Here is a 22,491-nt window from a genome sequence, read left to right as displayed (position 1 = left end):
GTCTTTTTATAGAGTATGTAAATATTTGGTTTCAACTGTATATATTTTTTCCATCACCCGTTTTTCACTTAAAAATGTTCCATTCCTCTTATTTTGATGTCATGCATATTCGTAGGTGAAATAAGACTGCAGATCGTTTTTGGACTACAGGTTAAGAACCAGAGGTGTTCATACTAAAAAAGGCTCAGAACAAATTGAATGAGCATCAGAAATTGGAATAAAAAAATGTTCCTTCTGTTTTTAAGAAAAAAAAACATCTCTTTTTGTCACAATTTTGTCTTTATTATTCACACAAAAATGTTTCTTGATAAACTCACAAAACACACACAGACAAACTGCTTATATTTTCAGGGATTGACAGACAAAATATTAAATTACAATAACAGAACACTTTGAATTGAACTGCTGGTTTACGGCGTTTTTTCCACACTTCATGCAGAACTTTCTGTTGGTCATTTCAGGTGAAACTGAAACAGACGTAGCTCTGAGGCAGCGATACACAAACAACAAGCAGTTTGGGATAAAGGCACTGTAGCCTGTCAGACTCGACTCGGGGCTCAGTCGACAGAAGTGGGGCTGGATGGCAGCAGCTCAGTAGTTCGCTCTGAGCCGGCGGTTTTCTTCTCGCAGCCTCTCGATCTCCTCCACCAGAGACTCGTTGACAGAATATTTCTCAATCAGACCGTGGATCTCCGTCTGGAACACAATATGTCGCACACGCACGTTACTGGTTTCTGCGTGTAAACATCCCATTAAAACATACAGGTCCTTCTCAAAATATTAGCATATTGTGATAAAGTTCATTATTTTCCATAATGTCATGATGAAAATTTAACATTCATATATTTTAGATTCATTGCACACTAACTGAAATATTTCAGGTCTTTTATTGTCTTAATACGGATGATTTTGGCATACAGCTCATGAAAACCCAAAATTCCTATCTCACAAAATTAGCATATTTCATCCGACCAATAATAGAAAAGTGTTTTTAATACAAAAAACGTCAACCTTCAAATAATCATGTACAGTTATGCACTCAATACTTGGTCGGGAATCCTTTTGCAGAAATGACTGCTTCAATGCGGCGTGGCATGGAGGCAATCAGCCTGTGGCACTGCTGAGGTCTTATGGAGGCCCAGGATGCTTCGATAGCGGCCTTTAGCTCATCCAGAGTGTTGGGTCTTGAGTCTCTCAACGTTCTCTTCACAATATCCCACAGATTCTCTATGGGGTTCAGGTCAGGAGAGTTGGCAGGCCAATTGAGCACAGTGATACCATGGTCAGTAAACCATTACCAGTGGTTTGGCACTGTGAGCAGGTGCCAGGTCGTGCTGAAAAATGAAATCTTCATCTCCATAAAGCTTTTCAGCAGATGGAAGCATGAAGTGCTCCAAAATCTCCTGATAGCTAGCTGCATTGACCCTGCCCTTGATAATACAGTGGACCAACACCAGCAGCTGACACGGCACCCCAGACCATCACTGACTGTGGGTACTTGACACTGGACTTCTGGCATTTTTGGCATTTCCTTCTCCCCAGTCTTCCTCCAGACTCTGGCACCTTGATTTCCGAATGACATGCAGAATTTGCTTTCATCCGAAAAAAGTACTTTGGACCACTGAGCAACAGTCCAGTGCTGCTTCTCTGTAGTCCAGGTCAGGCGCTTCTGCCGTGTTCTGGTTCAAAAGTGGCTTGACCTGGGAATGCGGCACCTGTAGCCCATTTCCTGCACACGCCTGTGCACGGTGGCTCTGGATGTTTCTACTCCAGACTCAGTCCACTGCTTCCGCAGGTCCCCCAAGGTCTGGAATCGGCCCTTCTCCACAATCTTCCTCAGGGTCCAGTCACCTCTTCTCGTTGTGCAGCGTTTTCTGCCACACTTTTTCCTTCCCACAGACTTCCCACTGAGGTGCCTTGATAGAGCACTCTGGGAACAGCCTATTCGTTCAGAAATTTCTTTCTGTGTCTTACCCTCTTGCTTGAGGGTGTCAATAGTGGCCTTCTGGACAGCAGTCAGGTCGGCAGTCTTACCCATGATTGGGGTTTTGAGTGATGAACCAGGCTGGGAGTTTTAAAGGCCTCAGGAATCTTTTGCAGGTGTTTAGAGTTAACTCGTTGATTCAGATGATTAGGTTCATAGCTCGTTTAGAGACCCTTTTAATGATATGCTAATTTTGTGAGATAGGAATATTGGGTTTTCATGAGCTGTATGCCAAAATCATCCGTATTAAGACAATAAAAGACCTGAAATATTTCAGTTAGTGTGCAATGAATCTAAAATATATGAATGTTAAATTTTCATCATGACATTATGGAAAATAATGAACTTTATCACAATATGCTAATATTTTGAGAAGGACCTGTACTTCAAACATGCCTCAGGAGAAGCGGATTCAGAATGCGTCATGAGACCAAATTAACTAAAATAATAAGTTCAGAGCGACTGATGACTGAATAACTGATAACTACAGTAAGCAGATAAAGTTCAAGACTGATTTATGTTTGTAGAGCCAAAAGCAAAGCAACCCAGGTCTAAACCAGAATATCTGCAGAAAATAGATTAAATAAAGCAAATATATTAGACAAATTACAAAGTTCAACCATCTTCATCAATAAAAGCAGATATAGAACATATCCATCAAAAATCCTGACCTACTGGTAATAAATTAATGGCCAAACGCAATGTAAACTGAGACTAGTGCTGCATGATATTAGAAAATCTTGCAATGGTGATAATATTCAATATTGCGATGACAATGTCAGTCATGCCTGCTTTCTTCTGTCCTCTCCTTCTGATCTGTGACCTTCAGCATTTTGGGGAATGTCATCTGGTCTGGTGTGACCATCTGCTGCAGAGTCCAGCTAGCTAAATATTACATTAGCATGTAAAATGCAAGCTAAAAACACTTGGGATACATCAGCCATCATTTATTGCGCTCCAAACAGTCCTTTATGATAAAAATATTGCACACACTGATATTGTGATGTCGATATATTGTGCAGCCTAACCAGGGGATCATAAACCTACAGCTTTCAGCTTTACTTTAAACTGATTTTAAAATGACCGGCCTAAAAGGAACTATCCCTAATCCTGCACAAATTCGAACCATGAGTGAGAAGAACAGTTTAGGCCCTGTCCCAATACCCACACTACACCCTACGCCCCTCTATGAAGTGTTTACTTTGTACAAGTGCATGTAGGGGTTGAAGTGCTCAGGTTTCAAGCTGCAAAATTGGAGAATTGGGACAGTAGAGGTTACGTCATCAACTTGCACCTCTGCACCGTAACTGCAACATCAAAAAGGACGAGAACCAGCGCTGTTTTCACATCTGGCTGCTAAAAAAAACTTTAAAACTGCAACAAGAACATTTGTTTTGAGGAGAAGAAAGTGCAGGAAGTGATGGAGGTTTATACACCAGACTCTCGCTGCGTCAGTGTTTGTTTGAAAGGTAACTTCAGTGTTATGACCCACTGACTGCCCAGACTCACCCTGAACCCACTGGTATCTTACAATGTTGAGCCTGGAAAACCAGTAAAGAAAATCTATATTTGTCGGCTTGCTGTCTAAAGTTTACGCAGTTCTTATTATTCTAATTTAATGGTTTTTGCTCAGAACGTCATCTGCAGCAGTGAATTGTGGGTAATATACTTCCGCGAATTCCTCTTAGATGCGGGCTTCGCCGAAGGGCGGATTGAGGGCACAGAGGGGGCGGGGCTAAGGACCACTCTGGAAAATTGGGACACACTACACACTCGACCCATCAACGGGAACGTCCAATTCAGGGACACAAGGGTGGAAGTGTTGGGACAGGGAGGTGTAAGCCCCACCCCCAACCGTCTTTCCCCACGAAAAACACTCCTTCTGTCCTTCCTGGTCTCCTCCCCGTCGACATGCAGGAGACTAAACACCTCAAGCGCATGCACGGTCCTCCAGAAGAAACAAGGCTTCATTGAGGGACTTAGTTTTCTTGACATAAAAATGGTTAAATCTCGGGTAAATGATATTTTAGGCAGTGGAGGTATCGCTACCTTCCCTCGTGCTTCGGCAGCCATGCTGTTCTGTTTACATACCCTGTGGAGCACGCGCTAGAAGGAGCTGCTGCCTAGCAAAGGCTCCGCCCCTCGTTGTGCCATTGGCAGAGAACAGTCGTCCCGTGTTGTCCCCAGTTCACTGCGTATTCCCACTAAAATAAGCCTGGACTCGCTCAACTGCGCTATCAATTAGTCAATTGTTATTATTAAAGCACATCTTTTAGTTCATAATACATTGTGTAAAAATCATTTTTCTTAACCAGACAAAAATAAATTCAGGTATAGTTCCTTTAACTGCAAAACTGTTTGGAAGCAGGCTGAAGCTAAGTCCTAAAGGTCAGGCAACAAGGGCTGAACCCTGAAGAGCTGCAGAAGTTCTGTTCAGTTTCCTGTCTCTGCACTGACTGGTTCTGGTCCTGGTCCTATTACTGTCCTGTGTTAATCAGCTGCATCGCAGAAGGTTCGGCTACTGCTGGAAATGCTCCACGGCAGCAGGAGGGGAAGAGGAGGGCTCTGCAAGGCCAACTGGGTGCTCTGTGTTTGGTGAAGCTGTCTCTGTAGATCTCAACAACAGGAACTAAACAGACTGCCGTTTGACCCGGTAGTATTAGTATAAATACATAAACCTGATACAGAGATCTCCATCTGAAGGTTGGAAAAGGCTACCGGATTTCCCCTACACTTTATTTTTTTCGTTAGCGTATCACTAAGCGACAGAAAGCTCCCTGATGATGATCATGAGCGGTATCATGTCGCCCGCTGGTGTCCGACAGGCTTTAGAGCGATGCCTCAGATAAAATTAAAAAGGCTCCTGCAGCCTGGAAGGACCGACTAAAACCGAAGCTCTGATGAGCAACGACCCTAAACCCCTCAGATTCAGTCTAAAGCTGAAAGACACAAAATCCTCAAGATGAAACAAGATAAAAAGTATTTACCAGCTGGATGTAAAACTGCCGGATCATTTCCACCTGCAGGTTGAGGATGTCCTGGTGACAGGAGGTCCTAAAGACAGGAAGAAAAAACAACCTTCAAATTCAGTGTTTCCCAGTTTTCTTCTTTAAACTGAAAGGCATGTTCAGGTGATGAAACTTTTAAACTCTTAATGTTTCATATAAATAGAGTTTGGTGCCGGACCTGAACTCCTCCAGCGTTTCGTGTATCATGTTCTGGATGAAGTGGATCTGCAGGGAAGTAAGCGGAGCGGCTCCATCTTGTCCAACCACGTCTGCGATGTTCTGGGACAGCGAGGAGGACACCGCTGCCATCGCGGCTGAACCTGAACCTTTACACCAGAACCAGGACATCAGATTTAACAGAAACAGACCCAGACTGAGGCTGTCACCATGGAAACCATTCTGTACCTGCAGTTGCTGCAGTGGGCGGAGCCCCGTAGACAGGTGAGTCATAACTGAGCTGAGTCTGAATCCCGTTCGCTCTGCGGAGGCTGGGTTCTGGAGTAAGAAAAGACGGGACCGGCTGACTCTGATTGGTCTGTTGGGACGTGGTGGGCGGAGTCTGATGCTCCCCTTCCATGCTGGAGCTGCTGTTCTTGTCCGACTGAAACAGGAGTTTATCAGATGCCTGAAATGAAATGTTTGGCACAATAGCAGCAATATGAGCCCCTACTAAGGGAGGTCATCACCTTCCTGTCACATGGTTCAGCAGCGGCAGCGGCGATTGGTTCCTCCTCTTTGATCGGCAGCGGGGACTGAAAGACGGACAGCGGGCTGCAGCTTCGCCCTGCAGACGCCCCCAGCTGCGTTCCCAGAGGGGTCTTACGCTGTGATCCACCACCTGAGTGAGAGACTGACACACAGCCATTATTCATCTCCACGACAACGTGCACACACACACACACACACACACACACACACACACACACACACACATGTTGAATCATCTCAAGAAGCTGCTGAAAACATGTATCAGAACAGGTTTCAGTAGAACATGGAGAAACTCTGACCTTCTCTGACTGGAGAGAAGATGTCCAGACTGGCCCGTCCCACCAGCTGCTGACCCTCCCCCTCTCTGGACAACATCTCCAAACTGGTAACTATGGAAACACTCAGCATTACTCCAAAATCAGCTGTTTTATGACAGCCTCTGTCAGGTGGAGAAGAGACTACCTGTGTTACTATGTGATCTTCCAAATGGAGTACCCTGGGTCCCAGAGTCTGGACCTACAGAAGCGGCAGGAGAAGGAGAGTCCTACATGTAAGATCATGCTTACATGAGATGGAGAAACTGAATCAAACACTAAAACATGAACACATCCGTGTGCAGCTGGGAATTAATACAGTTTAGGATAAAATTATTAACCCCCCTTATAAAAAAATTGATTGTTTTAAAAGTTTCCCAAGAGCTGTTAAATGGAGAAAAAAAAACATTTTCAAAAATCTGACGTTTATTTAGGATGTTTACACTATTTTACTTTGATCACCGAAAATAAATGAATAAACGAAACAAAAACTACCAAAACTTTTTACCGGCCCTAAGAACGGACCTTTTAGTTGAGCAGCAGCACAAACCACTACTGTGCAATGATGGCCTTTAACGCTGTACAACTCAAGTTTGAAAAATCAAGTTAAAACTGAGGGGTTTCTTCCAATTCCCACACAGGATGTGAGGTTCAGTAGAGCTTTGAGACACAAAACCAATCGGTTTGGATACGAGGAAAACAACTGTTTCTGTTCACAAAGCAGGAGAAGGATAAACGTAAAGTCATCACAGCGTTTACAGATGTGAGGAACTGGAGTGAGAAGTATCGTCCAGAAGCTCAAGGTGAACTCTGAGGAAGTCCCAGAAAAGAAAACTATTAGAAGGTGCCTCTAAAGACCCCCAGGACAACTGCTAAGACACTAATGAATGACTTAAGCAAGCCAGGAACTGTGGTCTCAAGGAAGTCAATCACTAGAGCTCTGCACAAGCTCGCAATGATCCGACATCTTTCTCCTACACCTTAGTGAATTATTACAGATAATTTACCAGAACCTCATTTCCAGAAAAGCAAACTAACCTTTTAAGTTTCACCATAATTCACTAACTAAACATCAGAGACTTGGAAAAAGAAGTTTAGGTTTAATTTACCGGGTGAGGTTGGCCTCTGGTGGCCATTATATAGAATGCAGTTTTAAGAAAGTTGAGCACTGATTTCATATCTGTTTATAGACATAAAGCCAAATTCAGAAAAACATCAGATTTTTGGACCTTCACGAGCAGGAGAGAAGATGTCCAGACTGTTTCGTCCCACGATTCCGAACTTCTCCACCGGAGGATGCTGCTCCGGCCACTGTTGGCCTTCAGCCTCACGACACATCACCTCCCCATCGGCGCCTCCTGCTGGACAAAACACTTCACTCTTTGTGAAAAATCCTCACAGCAGTAGGATGTTGCATCAGTTTTAAAGAGAAAAACCCTCACAGATGCACAGACAGAGGTTTATTGCGATTTAAAGTGATGAACTCCTTAAAAAGCTATAACATGCCAAACAAATGTTTTGGAAAATGCTTCATTTCTCAGCAGTGCCCCCTATTGATTAAAATGTTTAAGTCAGAAAAGTTTTTATTTAATATTCCAATTACCATACATTTAAAAAATATTTATAACAATATTGTTCAGTTACATATTTTATTGTTCCAATACATTCTTCTATGTTGAAGGAAGAACTCCTGGGTTTGGACAGCTGGAACATTTCTACACATTATCTACAAAAACAAAAAACTAAGACAAGAACATGTGGATCGGCTTTGTTGTTTCATTTTTAGTTTATTTTGCACCCATTACTCTTGAAATTCAGAAGATTTTGCATTAAAAAGAAAACGGGAAATAAAACGTGAGAATCATCGTGAACCTGTAGCTCATCGGCACCAGGAGAAAGGCATCGTTATGCTCTGAATAGGTTTGTCCTTCCTGCTTGGAGAAAGCTTCTAGGATTCATGTCTCACAGCACCGATTTAATTGAGACAATACATTTCATTAAAAGATATAAATAGACTAAATCAAAAATGGAAAATAGAAAATTTACAACAAGTAATGATTATTGTAACACTTTGTCTTAACAGTGAAAATGGTGGAAGTCTTGAGTAAAAGCTGGATTATTTATTTTCCTATGGTTTCCTCCTCATAATTTCTATTTTAATGGTTGCCGGCCTTTTACTGGAAATTCAGGCAACTGATGGAGACATTTGTTTTTTGCTTTTAATGTTAATCCCACTAGATACATTCTGTTTATCCATGATGTTATTTGGGAAATTAAGTTAATCTGTGGTTCTCAGCCCTGCTCCTCAAGGCCCAAAGTCCTGCATGCTTTACATGCGTCTCTGCTCCATCACGCCTGATTAAAATCACTGCATCACCTCCTCAGTTGCAATAAAGAGCTGCAGAATCGCACCTTCATTTATATCAGCCAGCAGAGAAACACCTTCAACATGGAGGGTTGAAAACCACAGCAGTATGTAACTGGTAGTCCAACCTACCTGTGCTGGTGACCGGTCTGTGGGGGGCGGAGCCTGTACTGGAGGCGGGGTCTGGCTGGCTGCTGGACAGTTTGGAGCTGGATCTCTTTGTACTGGAAATCTTGGCAGACCCCAGTTTACTGGTCTGAAGTTGAACAGAAAGAGAGAGGCTGATAATTCTTCATATAAACTCAAACTGAAGGTGATGATGGTCCCCACCCATCTCCTCAGATGGGCTAACGACTCATGGACAGGTTCTGATAAAACCAAAAGGACCAAATCCACCAGCAGCTACCTTATGTCTGCTTGTGTTACTCTGGAAGCGCAAGCAGGTGACAGAGGTTTTGTGGGCCACTGTGATTCTGGTGGGTGTGCTCGAGTTTCTCAGGTCGTACTGGTAGATCTTCCCCTGAGTGGACCCAACCACCAGACCAGTTCCGTCCGGCATGAAGTCCACTGAGGTCAGAGGACTCTCCACACGGATCGCCCGCAGGACTCTGCAGACAAACACGGACATCATATTATTCTGAGGCGGCGCTAACAACAGCAGCCTGATCTACAGCCAGATGGCTGAGTTTACGTCATTCACAGCGTCAGCGGGCAAGAAGGAGGCTGAAAGCTGCAGCTGTCCAGAGAGAGGAACTGGACCAACGCCTCACACTGAACAGAACAGGAACTCACATCTTGCTGGCCGTGTCATAGCAGACAATCTTCTTGTCGAGGCCGACGGTGACGACGAGCAGGTCGCTGGTCGGGGAGAACGCCAAGCCTGAGCCCGGGGCCTTGTGGGCGCTGTCGAACATGTGTAGTTCCCTCTGGGTGTTGGAGTCCCACAGCACCACGGTCCCACTGTCAGAGATGCTTCCCAGCAAGGAGCGCTTCAACATGGACAGCCGGAGGTCATGGATGGGCTGCAGAGGAAGAACAAGGGGGGTGTTCATGTGGAGCGCAGCTGCATGGTCCCTGATCCTCTGCTTCATCACATTATGACAACATTGTTATTTCAGGGATATTTTTATTTTCATTACAAAACCAGTGCTGAATAAAGTTATTTAGACTTCTGAGAATTTCTGAGATTGATATAAAAATAATGTTTTATTTCATAAGACTGACTAAATTTCAAATAGAAACTTATTGGGCCATCATTTAAGAGGGTTTATCATTTCCTCACACCATCATGCACAGCTGGACCAGACAGAACTTTTGACCAGATGAATGAAACAAATAATGTTTATGTAGCTTTAAAAATTCTCAGGCTGCTGATCGAAAGCATGTAAAGCTGCTGTGGTTGTATGTACATAATTATTTAGGGCCTTTTTTGCTCTATAGACGAACCTTCTGAAGACTGATGGGCCTTATGGGGGACCAAAGCCCGGTCCTAATGCGCTGGACCCGTCTTTAGGTTAAGTTTAGAGGTATGGTGGGAAATACGGTTAGATTTAAGCATAAATGAAGTTACTAAAATGAATGGAAGTCAATACAAAGTCCTAGTGAGGGTAGAATACGTGTGTGTGTGTGATGCCCCAAGCAACCACTTACTGCAGGATCTGTCTCACCTGGTTGCTGCCGTGGCCAAAGGCTCTAGTAGACATGTTAGTGGTCAGACTGTGGAGGACCAGGTCACCGCTGGTGGAGCCGGAGGCGACGTAGCTGTCGTTAGCGTTGAAGGACACGCAGGTTACTTCTTCTTTGTGGTCCTGAGAGACAGATTTAGGCATTACCAGCTCAGACTCTCAGCTGGTATATCGGGATGTGGTTCTGCGAGGCCTTACTTTGAGGGAGCGGTGCAGCCTCTTGGTCTTCAGGTCCCAGATATGGACGCAGCGGTCCAGACCTCCACTGACCAGAAATTGAGATGAGGAACTCAGACACACACGGGTCTGTTTTTTCTGGATCAGAAACCAGAGTGTGAAAAAAAATTGTTAAAACTCTCTCTTTAATTCTGGTGTTAAACAGGTTTGAAATTTAGCTCCAATTTAAACTTTACAATAAAAACAGATTTGAAAATCTGTGGGATCGTGTAGAAGATGCCAATGAAGAGGACCAGGAGAGCCGCAGCTCCGTACACAAACGTTTCAGAATCGACGCGCCCGCCGATGGCAGAAAGAGGCGGGACTCGATGACGAGAGCAGGTTCAGTCTGTGCACTCACCCCGTCAGCCAGTTCAACCACTGGAACAGGAGTTGACTTGAGACTGGAAACCACCAGTTTGTCTCCACTGCTGCTGGCACTCACCAAGTACTGGTCTGACAGGACTGGTCAAGGAGAGAAACCGTTTGAACTCGGTCAGCTCACAAAAAGAATAAAAAACATGAATTTACGCCAAAAACAAACTGCATTGTTTTTAGATGAGAACATAAAGTCTGTAAAACTAGAGCTGCACGTCAAGCGTTTTTAGGTACCATGGATTCAGACTCTCTGAATGTAATATCTCTGTTGACAGCCGCTGTTTAATGCAACACAAGATGTTTTAAGAAGGTAATGAGTTGGTAGCGTCATAAAGAAACAGCAGACATCAGCCAGAAGCTACTTTTTCAATAAAACCTTGTTAAAACAGAAATAATTAATTGTACTTATTTTTTAACTAATAAGTTTAATTCTTTATCTGGGTTCTACCTTTGCTGTGGACCTAAAGCAGCATTAACACTTTTTAATGATGGTTATTTAAGTCATATCTTCATCACATCATCCACCAATATTATAACAGGTTTTCCTGATACCATGCAGCCCTATTGAAACCCCACAGCTGTATAATAATAATAATAAAACAAACACAGCTTGAGTGAAGTGAAATAAACATCTGCATCTGACAGATTTTCCTTATCAAATTAAAAGTCTTAGAAAGCGCTTTTTTTTTATTATTAAAGTCTACTTTAAAACCTAACCTTTGTGTTTTTGTTGCAAATTTCATTAAAAAAAAAAACACACACAAGTTAAATTACAATATATACAAGAAGAGATCCATTGTCCAAATATCACCGCGCAGGCGAACATGGTGAGTGATCCTAGTCAAACTCGACCGGAATAAAATGTTTCGTTTCCTCTTTTGATTTGAGTTCTGCTTGTTGATGAACTTGTTTCAGTTCAACAGAAATATTCTATTAATTCACTCATAAATCAGCATTCAAGCCAACAGCAGACCTGCTTCAGAACAGAGGCGTTATTATTATTTATGAAAATGTTTGTGGATTTATTAACAGATTTTTCTTTTATATGAGAGAGTAATCTGGGCATATTGCTTGCTAATAATAGTTTAACCACAGAAATAAAACTAAACCAGGAACAATTTTCTCCCTCATCTATTTTATACCATCATGATCAGATCATTAACATCAGCGACACGCTGACATCTACAACCATCCATCAGGATACTGTTGGAGCTCCAGCAGGCCCGAGCGACAGGGTGGCTGCTGCTGTGGGGGTTGAACTGCTCCAGCGGCGCCATGGAAACCGCATCCCAGATCTTCACACAGTCTCCAGTCGACACCAGGCGCGTCACCTCCTCCATGGCAGCAGCTGGAGGTTAAAACAAACACATATCGATGTGATGAACATCATAAACCAATGAAAATCATTTCATTACAAATCAAATGTAAAGCTGAATAAATAAAAGTAGGAAGTCAATGATGTTAAAATGAGCTGCGTTCAGTTTGAAGAACCAGGATGTCATTTCATTTAAATATCAACAATAAAAAGCAGCAGATCTGAGCCGGTGTTTTTAACGATGAACCTGACAGCCCTCAGATAAATTTCACTTTACCAGCAGGTTCATCAAGTTCAGAGTTAAACTAAAAGAAAAACATGTTTCAAGCTGTACACGGACATCGTTCCTGTCAATAAAACTCACATTTAAGTACAAATCTGATTTCTGCTACAACTCCAGGAAAACTGGTATATTTGTTACCTTGGAAAAGTTAAAAAAAAACCTGCGATTTTTCCTGTTTTGTTTCATCAGTTTCTCTCGTCCAACAATAAAAATTAATTGTATGTTTCTGGCTGCAAACGTCACAGAAAAGATGGGATTTGGTCATTTAAAGAAAACAAAGACTCAACAATGTCAGAAATGTTATAATAATCCCCATTTGTTCCTAAAGTAGCTTAGCCTCTGAAGAGCAAAGATATTCCTAGGATCTCCAAATGGACATCAATGTATGAGAAAAACAGTTGAACTGATTAATAACAAAGTTCTTCAGTGAAAAATCAGAGGAGAATTGAACATGTTTCCCTCTATAGTGTAGAATATCATGAAACTGTTCAAGGAACATAGAGGAACTTCAGGGAACAAGCCTAAGACAGACATCGGTCACCTTCGATCCCTCAGACGATACCTTGTCAAGAACAGGTATTCATCAACAGCTCACAGAACCTCATGGACCAGATATTACTTTCAATGACTCTTTGTCCAACTCTACTATATGAATTTACATTCACAAACTTTATGTGCAGAAAAAAGGTCTATTTTCTTCTCTGCTCTGAGGCATCTGGGTTGGGCCATCACGCAGTTAGAACATGGACTGCGATCAGACGGATCAGTATTCCAGATGTTTGCTGCTAGAAATGGAAAAAGAGCAACCAGTCCCTGCAGCCAGCCTCTGTGATCCTATGGGGTCTCCTGGATCAAAGACTACCTGACAAACTGACCACAGTTTGTGAGACTGAAGGGTTGTGAGTCTAACCAGGTAGTCAGCAGCACAGGAGCACCACAGGGGACTGTACTCTCACCATTCCTTTTCACTCTGTACACCTCAGACTTCCAGTACAAGACAGACTCCTGTCATCTGCAGAAATACTCGGATGGTTCTGCAGTCGTGGGGTGGATCAGAGATGGACAAGAAGCTGAGTACAGGAAGGTGGTGGACCGCTTTGTGGCATGGTGTGGAAACAATCATCTCATCTTGAATGTGAATAAAACAAAGGAGATGATTGTAGATTTTAAGAGAAAGAGGAATAAGTCAAAAACTATTTCCATCGTGGGAGAAGAGGTGGAGGTGGTGGAGGAGTATAAATACCTCGGTGTTCACCTGGACAACAGACTAGAGTGGAGATGCAACTGTGAAGCTGTCTACAAGAAGGGACAGAGCAGACTGTACTTCTTGAGGAAGCTTAGGTCCTTTGGTGTTTGCAGCAAGATGCTGCATATCTTCTATAAGTCTGTTGTGGAAAGTGTGATCTCTTCTACCATCATCTGCTGGGGAAGCAGCATCAGAGCCACGGACTTAAAAAAGCTCAACAAGCTGATAAAGAAGTCTGGCTCTGTTCTGGGGACTCCTCTGGAACCTCTGGAGATCATTGTGCAAAGAAGGATTCTTCATAAAATGAAGAACATTACGGAGAACCCTGAGCATCCTCTTCATGAGACTGTCCTACAGCAACAGAGTGTCTTCAGTCAGAGGCTTCTTCAGATCTGCTGTAAGACGGAGCGCTACAGGAGATCCTTCCTGCCCACAGCCATCAGCATCTACAACGGCTCTTTGAAGAAACCTTCATAATATGAGCTATAACATTTAATAAAGTATTTTTTAATTTGAATTTGAATCAGTGTGCTTGGAATATATCACTTCTAATTTTGTAATGGCAGCATTGATGCAGAAAAGTCCAGCGTTGTTCACCAAGACAACCTGACTGTCCACAATTAAAATGCATAGCAGAGGAAGAACAGGCTAAAGCTACTGGACCGGTTGACCTCCGCTCCTCACCTGGCCTCAAGAGAAAACAATGGAGGATTTAGAAACCCACAATGTGACGACAGCCCGGTATGGCTGAACACCTTAAGGCAGGTTTGTATGGAAGCAAATTGTTACCATATTTCAAATGAAAAAGCATTTCCAGAAATGCTTTTTCATTTTAAGAATGTGGCTGCATTGTTTGACTCATAAATGAAGTTAGTTATCAATAATCCTATTTGCATTTTCTTCTTCACGACTGTTCATTTTATGCCATAATCAAATAGAAAACAAAGCAGACATTGCTTTTTCGTTTTCGTGGTCTCAAAGTACTGCCCAGAACTCGAAAACGAAAAAGCATTCCGAGCGGCGGGCGCAGCAGAGTGACGTCAGAACTGCCAGTTCTGCCTGCCACTGCCACAAATTGAGCTCGGCCCTGCTGCAATTCAATCCAATTCAAACCACAAAAAAAGAAGTTGGACTGCTACTTACCGCTGACGAAGTGGTTGCTACAGACACTCGCATTAGCAGACTCTGCTCCTCCCGACCGCAGATGTAATTTGTAATCCACTTTTTAAGTCGTTTTCGGTTACTTTTTTTACATCTTTCACCTTTATGAATGACGACCTTTGGCACTCGATAATAATGCTTTTCCTTTTTTCTGCTGGAGCGATTGGAGCAGCCGTAAACGGCACAAAACATGTGCGTGTTTACAGATGGCTGCTGACGTCACTCCGTTGCGCCCGCCGCTCGGAATGCTTTTTCGGCAGTACTTTGCGGGCAGACCACGAAAACGAAAAAGCAATGTCTGCTTTGTTTTCTTTTTGATTAAGGCATAAAATGTGTAGTCGTGAAGAAGCAAATGCAAATAGGATGATTGATTACTAATTTTATTTATGGGTCAAATAATGCAGCCACATTCTTAAAATGAAAAAGCATTTCTGGAAATGCTTTTCCATTTGAAATATGGTAACGATTTGCTTCCATATGTTTGGAGGCTGAAGGGCACATAGCACCTGGAACCTTTTATGGTTGGGTATCCTTGGAGTCAGGACGGATTTGGGTGTTGGAAGAAGGAAAAGGTACATGACAAAACGAGGAAAAACGGCACAGAAACAGAACTGGAGACTTAAAGGTTTTAAAGCAGTTAAGGGTTTAACTCTTGGTACAGAAAACTGTTTTTAAACTTAAGTGTTATTTTTATTCTAGGATGTGGGAAGGTGTAAGGAGAGTTCCTTGTTGGTTTCTTGACTCTAGTGGGTTTTATTGCTTAAATGGAAGTAATCAACCACAGAAATGTTTAAGACTGAGTTTCAGTCTTGGCCTTATAAGAACTGTACTGTTGGACACCTTGAAACGTGTGTGCAGGAAAAACGGGGCCAAAATACCACAAAAAACTATGATTTAAGGGAACATTTGAAAGCAGGAAAAAAACTGCACTCAAACAACCGATTCTGGAAAGTTTTCCGGCCTGAATTCCTGGACTGTTTGTAAAATCTTAACAGATGAGACAAAAATACAGAACAGGAAGTATTTTGCCTTAAACTTGACTTATATTGTTCTAGTATGAACATTTGAACTAAAGCAGTTTATTGTCTTTCCGTGTATGTTTTGTTTTAATCTTGTTAAATGCTTTGTGTGTATAATTTGTGTTTTACAATTAACCTCAGGAGCTAAAACTTTTATTTTCGTTGTTCATATTAAAAGTAGTTCTAATTTTGCTGCCAAAATCATTTAGAATGCAAACAGCCTTAACAAATCGTATTGAACTCACACATCAGATTGTAACTTTTAACCGATAAACGTGGGTTAATCCTGAGAAACCCAACACCAGCGCCAACTGGTTAACGCTAACTAGCTAACTTCGGTGAGCTTCGAGAGGCTTAAAGTTTGCAAACAACCGACAAAGTGTCCCAAACAACAGGGAAGCTGTCTGGAATTTTAAAAGATTCTGTAGAAAAAGTTTATACGAACCCGGAGAGTTAAAAAATCCCTTAAAACGGATGATGTTTCGTCCCCGAACCTCCTGCAGCCGCTAACCGCCACTACGGAACACCACGACGGACAAACCACCCAACAGTCGACTGTCTCAGCTGCAGTGAAACGCCATCGAGGTCGCCATGTTGGAAAGGGAAACAACAGCCAACCCGCAGACCTACCAGCTCATCTGAAGATGACCTCTTTATGAAATATAATTCAGCATCAGGTCTTTCTGGGGTGTTGAATATATTTATCTTGTTTGGTTACAGATATTATCACAGCAAACTATGTTGTCTGGTTTACAGAATAAAGCTGTTAATTGCCTAATCAAACTATCTGTTAACTTAAGTTCTTCATTTTAAGCCGTATTAATAAAATTTGATATTTTGTCAATTGTTGACAGCACAAATAAAAATGCGCTACAAAATTTTACCTCAAAGGTATTTCCCTAATTTAAAAAAATAAAAATTTGAAACCAACTAACGAACATAACACTAGCTGATTTAATGGGATATAAATCAGCCCATGGTTAATTTGTTTTACAGAATACTTGACAATAAATGAAAATATCAGTAAGACAGAATAGTTTAAATTGTTTTGGGACAAAATAGAGAGGCAAGGCTAATCTGCAGATGAATATAGATCAACCATTAAGAGGAAAAAGAAGGACTCAAGGATTTGCAAATGGTTGGTGTGACAGAGCAGGAAGATATGAATACGAAGCGGTGGAAGCAGATGATCCACTGTGACACGTACCTTACGTAGAGCTGCTGTAGCACATCCACGCCGCTAGGGGACAACGTTGCGGGATGTTGCATCTAAAACTGCCCCATTAGCAGAGGAGAAGAAGAAATCTCCCGCCCCATCCGTAGATGGTTTTAAACAGAGGCGGGACGCTTTTTCTGTACTCGGTGTAATTTCATCTGAAACATCAATTTATTGCACAGGTTCGCCGCCAGCATGGTGAGGACTAAGGCCGACAGCGTTCCTGCATCATACAGAAAAGGTACGGTAACGATTTTTAGTTAACTGCTGCGAAATAATTGTTTATTTGCTATTTTACGAAAATCTTCGCCTTTTTTTGTATTGAAACTGGTGGGCTGGAAGCAGTCAGACAAGCTCACTTAAAGCAGCACAAAACTGACATCGTAGATAGTTTTCTTCGGATTAAGTCTGTATAGGCGGATGTGTTTCATTTCAGACCATATGTGATTATTATGACCGTTAATGAGTTAAGTCATCGGCTGGTTGTTCATCAACAGCCTCCCGCCAACAGGAGGCTGGATCCGCTCTTTTTGGTTCATTCTGAACCAAACAACATATCTAAACAGTTTAAAGTCGATTTATTAACAAAAATGTGTTTAATCCTATATATTCAATCCTATATGATCACTTGTCAGCTGACAAAATGTTTGTCTTGGTTAGTTTTCAGCTTTCTGCCAAACTGGCGCCAGTTTTTAGCGCCTCGGAGCGTCTCTGTTGGAAGGTTCCACCAAACTCCATTCAGATGTTTAACAATTATATCTGTTCAATCTTGTATCAAGAGATCGAGTGATGACTAATTAACATAGCCTATATATTTTTATATTATTAAAATGCTCTTGCAAATTCGGTGTGAAAATAAACCGCTTCTATTCTCTTTAGTTTGTTTAAACTGTACAATTTGATCAGTGTGTCGTCCATTTATAAGCTCCTGTATTTACTGGACCGTCGCGCATAAATGCTCACGCCTTATTTATGGGTACATTTCTATTTAATCCACAAAGGCATGGGAACTGTTTTGGGTTTATTGCTGGTCTTGATAAATATATAAATGAGAGATTAAATTGTGAAAAACCAACTGTGTTCATTTGTGAGCTTTTCTTTTCTTTTATAAATTGTAACTCAGTTCTTTGAATAATTGAATAACAATTACTAGTTTGACTGTATTTCAAAAATACATGTTCTGTACACCAGTCAGATACATTTTCACCAAAGTTATGAAGTGCATAAATAGGAGATGATAAAATAACATCCTGAAATAAGAAATTAAAATATGACTTATCTAGTCTATTTCCAAAAGTTTTCATTTTCTATAATAAAACTGAATAGATCTTTAAGGCCCACCAGAGTGGAAAAGTCCCTTTGGTTTAGCAACAATACATAGAAGATAAATCTTACTTTGTTTCAAAGCCTTTTTGAAAATACACTTTTTATAAAACTAAATAATTTTTGTCTTATTTTAATTTACACCATGTGAATGCTAATCAGGGTATGTAAGTTTCTTATATAGGGCTGAAACAATTAATTATTAATTAGATTCATTGTGAATAATCGATTACTGAAATAATCGTCAATTAGTTCAGTAATTGAATAATTAACTGAAGTATACAGACTCAAAAACATGCCATTTGTTGACAGAACAGCCCACTCAGAGCCGTATTTGACCCAAAAATGTACAAAAAAAATCTATACATTTTGCATTGAAAATTAAAAACCTTTGTCTGTAAAAATGCTCTATTCAGAACCCTTCAAGTGAAATAGCTTTACTCCTATTAAGTACATTATGATATCCAATTATTAATCGAACAGTCAACAGATTAATCGATTAGCAAAATAAACTGATCATTAAAAAGGGTTCATGACCAGGGAGAGGGAGATCCTGGACACACGCAGATGAAATGAGCTTCCTCTGTAGGGTGGCTGGGTTCCACCTTAGAGATGAGGTGAAGAGCTCCACCAATCAGGGGGAGTTGGGGTGGAGCTACTGCTGAGGTAGTTCTAATCAGGATGCCTCCTGGACATCTCCCACTGAAGGAACATCTCACTGGGAACAGAGTCTGGGGCAGACCCAAACTTCCTGGAAGAGCTATACAGGTCCTTCTCAAAATATTAGCATATTGTGATAAAGTTCATTATTTTCCATAATGTCATGATGAAAATTTAACATTCATATATTTTAGATTCATTGCACACTAACTGAAATATTTCAGGTCTTTTATTGTCTTAATACGGATGATTTTGGCATACAGCTCATGAAAACCCAAAATTCCTATCTCACAAAATTAGCATATCGTTAAAAGGCTCTCTAAACGAGCTATGAACCTAATCATCTGAATCAACGAGTTAACTCTAAACACCTGCAAAAGATTCCTGAGGTCTTTAAAACTCCCAGCCTGGTTCATCACTCAAAACCCCAATCATGGGTAAGACTGCCGACCTGACTGCTGTCCAGAAGGCCACTATTGACACCCTCAAGCAAGAGGGTAAGACACACAAAGAAATGTCTGAACGAATTGGCTGTTCCCAGAGTGCTGTATCAAGGCACCTCAGTGGGAAGTCTGTGGGAAGGAAAAAGTGTGGCAGAAAACGCTGCACAACGAGAAGAGGTGACCGGACCCTGAGGAAGATTGTGGAGAAGGGCCGATTCCAGACCTTGGGGGACCTGCGGAAGCAGTGGACTGAGTCTGGAGTAGAAACATCCAGAGCCACCGTGCACAGGCGTGTGCAGGAAATGGGCTACAGGTCTGGGGAATGCGGCACCTGTATTCCCCAGACCTGGGCTACAGAGAAGCAGCACTGGACTGTTGCTCAGTGGTCCAAAGTACTTTTTTCAGATGAAAGCAAATTCTGCATTTCATTCGGAAATCAAGGTGCCAGAGTCTGGAGGAAGACTGGGGAGAAGGAAATGCCAGGAGTCCAGTGTCAAGTACCTTCTGGACAGCAGTCAGGTCGGCAGTCTTACCCATGATTGGGGTTTTGAGTGATGAACCAGGCTGGGAGTTTTAAAGACCTCAGGAATCTTTTGCAGGTGTTTAGAGTTAACTCGTTGATTCAGATGATTAGGTTCATGGCTCGTTTAGAGACCCTTTTAATGATATGCTAATTTTGTGAGATAGGAATTTTGGGTTTTCATGAGCTGTATGCCAAAATCATCCGTATTAAGACAATAAAAGACCTGAAATATTTCAGTTAGTGTGCAATGAATCTAAAATATATGAATGTTAAATTTTCATCATGACATTATGGAAAATAATTAACTTTATCACAATATGCTAATATTTTGAGAAGGACCTGTATATCCCTCCTCAGTCTGTTTTCTCTTCCCCTCATCAGTATGTTGGATCTTGTTTTACAGCTGTTGCAGCTTCTGCACCTCGAAAGTCGCTGGGCTCCAGTTCGGCGAACGTGTCATCACCATCCAGCAGCAACTCGTCCACTCTGGGTCAGTCCGAGTTAACAGAGTTAACACAGCAGAGCACGCTGACTGTACATGATGCAACTCACTTTGAAGTTTGTGTCTTACAGCAAAGAACAAATATGCGGGTGGAAACCCTGTGTGTCCCCGGCCCACCCCTACCTGGCAGAAAGGCATTGGGGACTTCTTCGGCGGGCCTCCCAGAAAGTTTGAGAAGGAGAACCAGAACCCCACAGAGTCGGATGAGGAGGAGGCCGGCGGCAGCGGGATGTCAAAGGCCAGCAGGAAGTATGTTTGCTAAACTGCAGCAGGTCTTTTCTTGATGTTCAGTCAAGTTATGTGGCTTAGCTGAGATGAAGCAGCAGCTTGAGTTCATGTAGTAAAAAGATGCTTCTGTGATATGAGGACAATGAGCTGATTCAGATTTCTGTTCTCATGGATTGGTTACAGCTGCAAAAACAACTAATATGATGAAAGCTGTGTGGTGTCAGTGCAGTGAGAGGTGCTTACTGTAAACTTAAACACTGTCATTAGAGTTCCTGCAGAACCCTTTTTTAATTTTTTAGAAAACTCAATCGAATGGCTTGTTTGTTAATGAGGTTTTCATTTCATTTGACTCGAAGATGATGCTTTTCTGAGTTATGAGTAGAAGAATCAACACACATTAATCCAGGATTTCTACCAAGTGTGAAACCCGCAGAAATATCCGTAGTTTCTGGTGCCTTTATGCTTGTGTGTTGAAAACAAACCAACAGTGAACCAAGAAATCTGTGACTCGGAGTCTGGAAATGTTTATTTCCTCTATATTGAAAGGCCTTTTGTTGTTTTTGTGATCTGCAGCCTTGACCTGCATCGTTTTGGCACGCTCTGCATCTCTGCCAACTCCTACAAATGATTTTCCGAAGAATCTTTCTCATCAAGTGAAATTATCCAAGTTACACTGAGAGGCGGCTGAGAAAAGAGGCATTTATTTGTCATTTATCTGTCTGTAAAAGGTGCGGCGCTGCTACAGACACCTCTGCACACACATTTTTTTGAACTTTTACTGAACAGAATTTAGAGTAGATTTAGCTCAGGTGGGACAATAACTTAGGTTTGATCCAAACTATCTGGTAATTGCTTTTGTGGAAACCATTTAATACATGATTGGACCGAAGGGCTTTTTGGTCCATGCTGCAAACGGATTGTTAGCAGAACAGCAGAGGTGGATTGTCTCCATTCGTGTTTGTCTCACTAGTTTTTACCGTGGCATCTTGTTTACAGAGAACATGTAATTGTTACATCACCCTGCTGGTTTGTGTGCAGGTCCAAGCCTCTGCCCGCTGAGGATGAGGAGGAAGACGACTGAGCCTGTCCGCAGTCTCGATACAGGAGGGACTTTTAATGTACATCTGTATATATTTTCTACTGAATTCTGTTGTAAAGTTCATTAAACGTGACTTTATTTTTTAAGCCATGCAGAGAGGCAGGAATGTTTCAGTGATCGGTGCATCATTTTCTGTCCAGCTATTTTTTTTTTATTAAAGATTAACCATTAACTGTATGTTTTAATACTTTTTACTCAATTCTTTACTTCTGTCACATGCTGAATAACAACTTGTGGATCAAATCCTAACTGACCCATTTGTGTCTTCTCTGTGCTATCTTTTGTTTCTTCCCCTGCTTTTTGAGAACTTACCTCAGTGTGGTGCTGATCCAAAAATGTAATCTTCTGAATTTTGAGCTACCTTATCACTAGACTTGTACGGAGTGCTTCATCATTTAAAAAAAAAAAAAAACAGATAATTAAACTCCCTTGGTTGTTTTAAGAACTGGGCTTATTGTAGCTCTCAGCCTTTCTTCTCCAGAACTTTGCACCAGGTGTCTCCCTGTGCTTCATGCAGACCTCCAGTCTGTCCTTCACAGTTGTTTAGGACAGAAGTGGTTTTCTTGCTTTCCTTTTTGGATAACCTGAGAAGTCAGGTTGCTGGTGGTTTAAAAAAAAAAAAAAAAAAGACACTGGCTGATGTTCCTTCATTTTTGTCCTTTTAAAGCTTTTTGTCATAAACATCTGCAATAAACTGCTCATTTAAAATGAGGAAAGAAGCTGCACTTTATCAGTTAATCTACTGACTATCTTTTGAGAGCTCTGTGTTCTCAGTAGTATTAAAATCTGACTTGGGTAAAATGCTGATAAAAATA

General features: G+C 41.7%; 2 protein-coding genes across 7 annotated transcripts; one reads left to right on the top strand and one right to left on the bottom strand.

Annotated features, from left to right (window-relative positions):
• Positions 1-260: 260 nt before the first annotated feature.
• Positions 261-16,974, bottom strand: nedd1 (NEDD1 gamma-tubulin ring complex targeting factor). 5 transcript variants are annotated; one of them, XM_047385908.1, is made up of 16 exons: positions 16,890-16,974; positions 11,863-12,006; positions 10,642-10,736; positions 10,263-10,379; positions 10,047-10,187; positions 9,172-9,401; positions 8,786-8,987; positions 8,512-8,635; positions 7,244-7,387; positions 6,163-6,216; positions 6,000-6,089; positions 5,679-5,842; positions 5,398-5,593; positions 5,171-5,318; positions 4,972-5,038; positions 261-696 (listed from the first exon to the last, which is right to left on the bottom strand). In XM_047385908.1, the coding sequence occupies exons 2-16, from the start codon at positions 11,996-11,998 to the stop codon at positions 592-594; spliced, it is 2,013 nt and encodes a 670-aa protein (XP_047241864.1). In that variant the 5' UTR covers positions 11,999-12,006; positions 16,890-16,974; the 3' UTR covers positions 261-591. The 5 variants fall into 5 exon arrangements, with proteins under 5 accessions (XP_047241864.1, XP_047241862.1, XP_047241866.1 ...); XM_047385906.1 differs by lacking the exon at positions 16,890-16,974 and adding an exon at positions 16,128-16,310; XM_047385910.1 differs by lacking the exon at positions 16,890-16,974 and adding an exon at positions 16,128-16,310 and having other exon boundaries at positions 5,679-5,830.
• Positions 16,975-16,981: 7 nt separating this feature from the next.
• Positions 16,982-22,387, top strand: pclaf (PCNA clamp associated factor). Of its 2 annotated transcripts, XR_007041427.1 has the most exons (5): positions 16,982-17,139; positions 20,251-20,337; positions 20,421-20,598; positions 21,151-21,305; positions 21,616-22,387. XR_007041427.1 is itself a non-coding variant. In XM_047385939.1 (4 exons), exons 1-4 carry the CDS (start codon positions 17,094-17,096, stop codon positions 21,656-21,658), a joined length of 354 nt encoding a protein of 117 aa, XP_047241895.1. In that variant the 5' UTR covers positions 16,982-17,093; the 3' UTR covers positions 21,659-22,387. The 2 variants fall into 2 exon arrangements, 1 of the variants encoding a protein (XP_047241895.1); XM_047385939.1 differs by lacking the exon at positions 21,151-21,305.
• The last annotated feature ends 104 nt before the right edge of the window (positions 22,388-22,491 follow it).

Source organism: Girardinichthys multiradiatus, chromosome 2 (genome assembly GCF_021462225.1).
Source record: "Girardinichthys multiradiatus isolate DD_20200921_A chromosome 2, DD_fGirMul_XY1, whole genome shotgun sequence".
Classification (NCBI taxonomy): domain Eukaryota; kingdom Metazoa; phylum Chordata; class Actinopteri; order Cyprinodontiformes; family Goodeidae; genus Girardinichthys; species Girardinichthys multiradiatus.
Note: the sequence above shows the minus strand (reverse complement) of the source record. Positions and strands in the feature narration are given on the sequence as shown.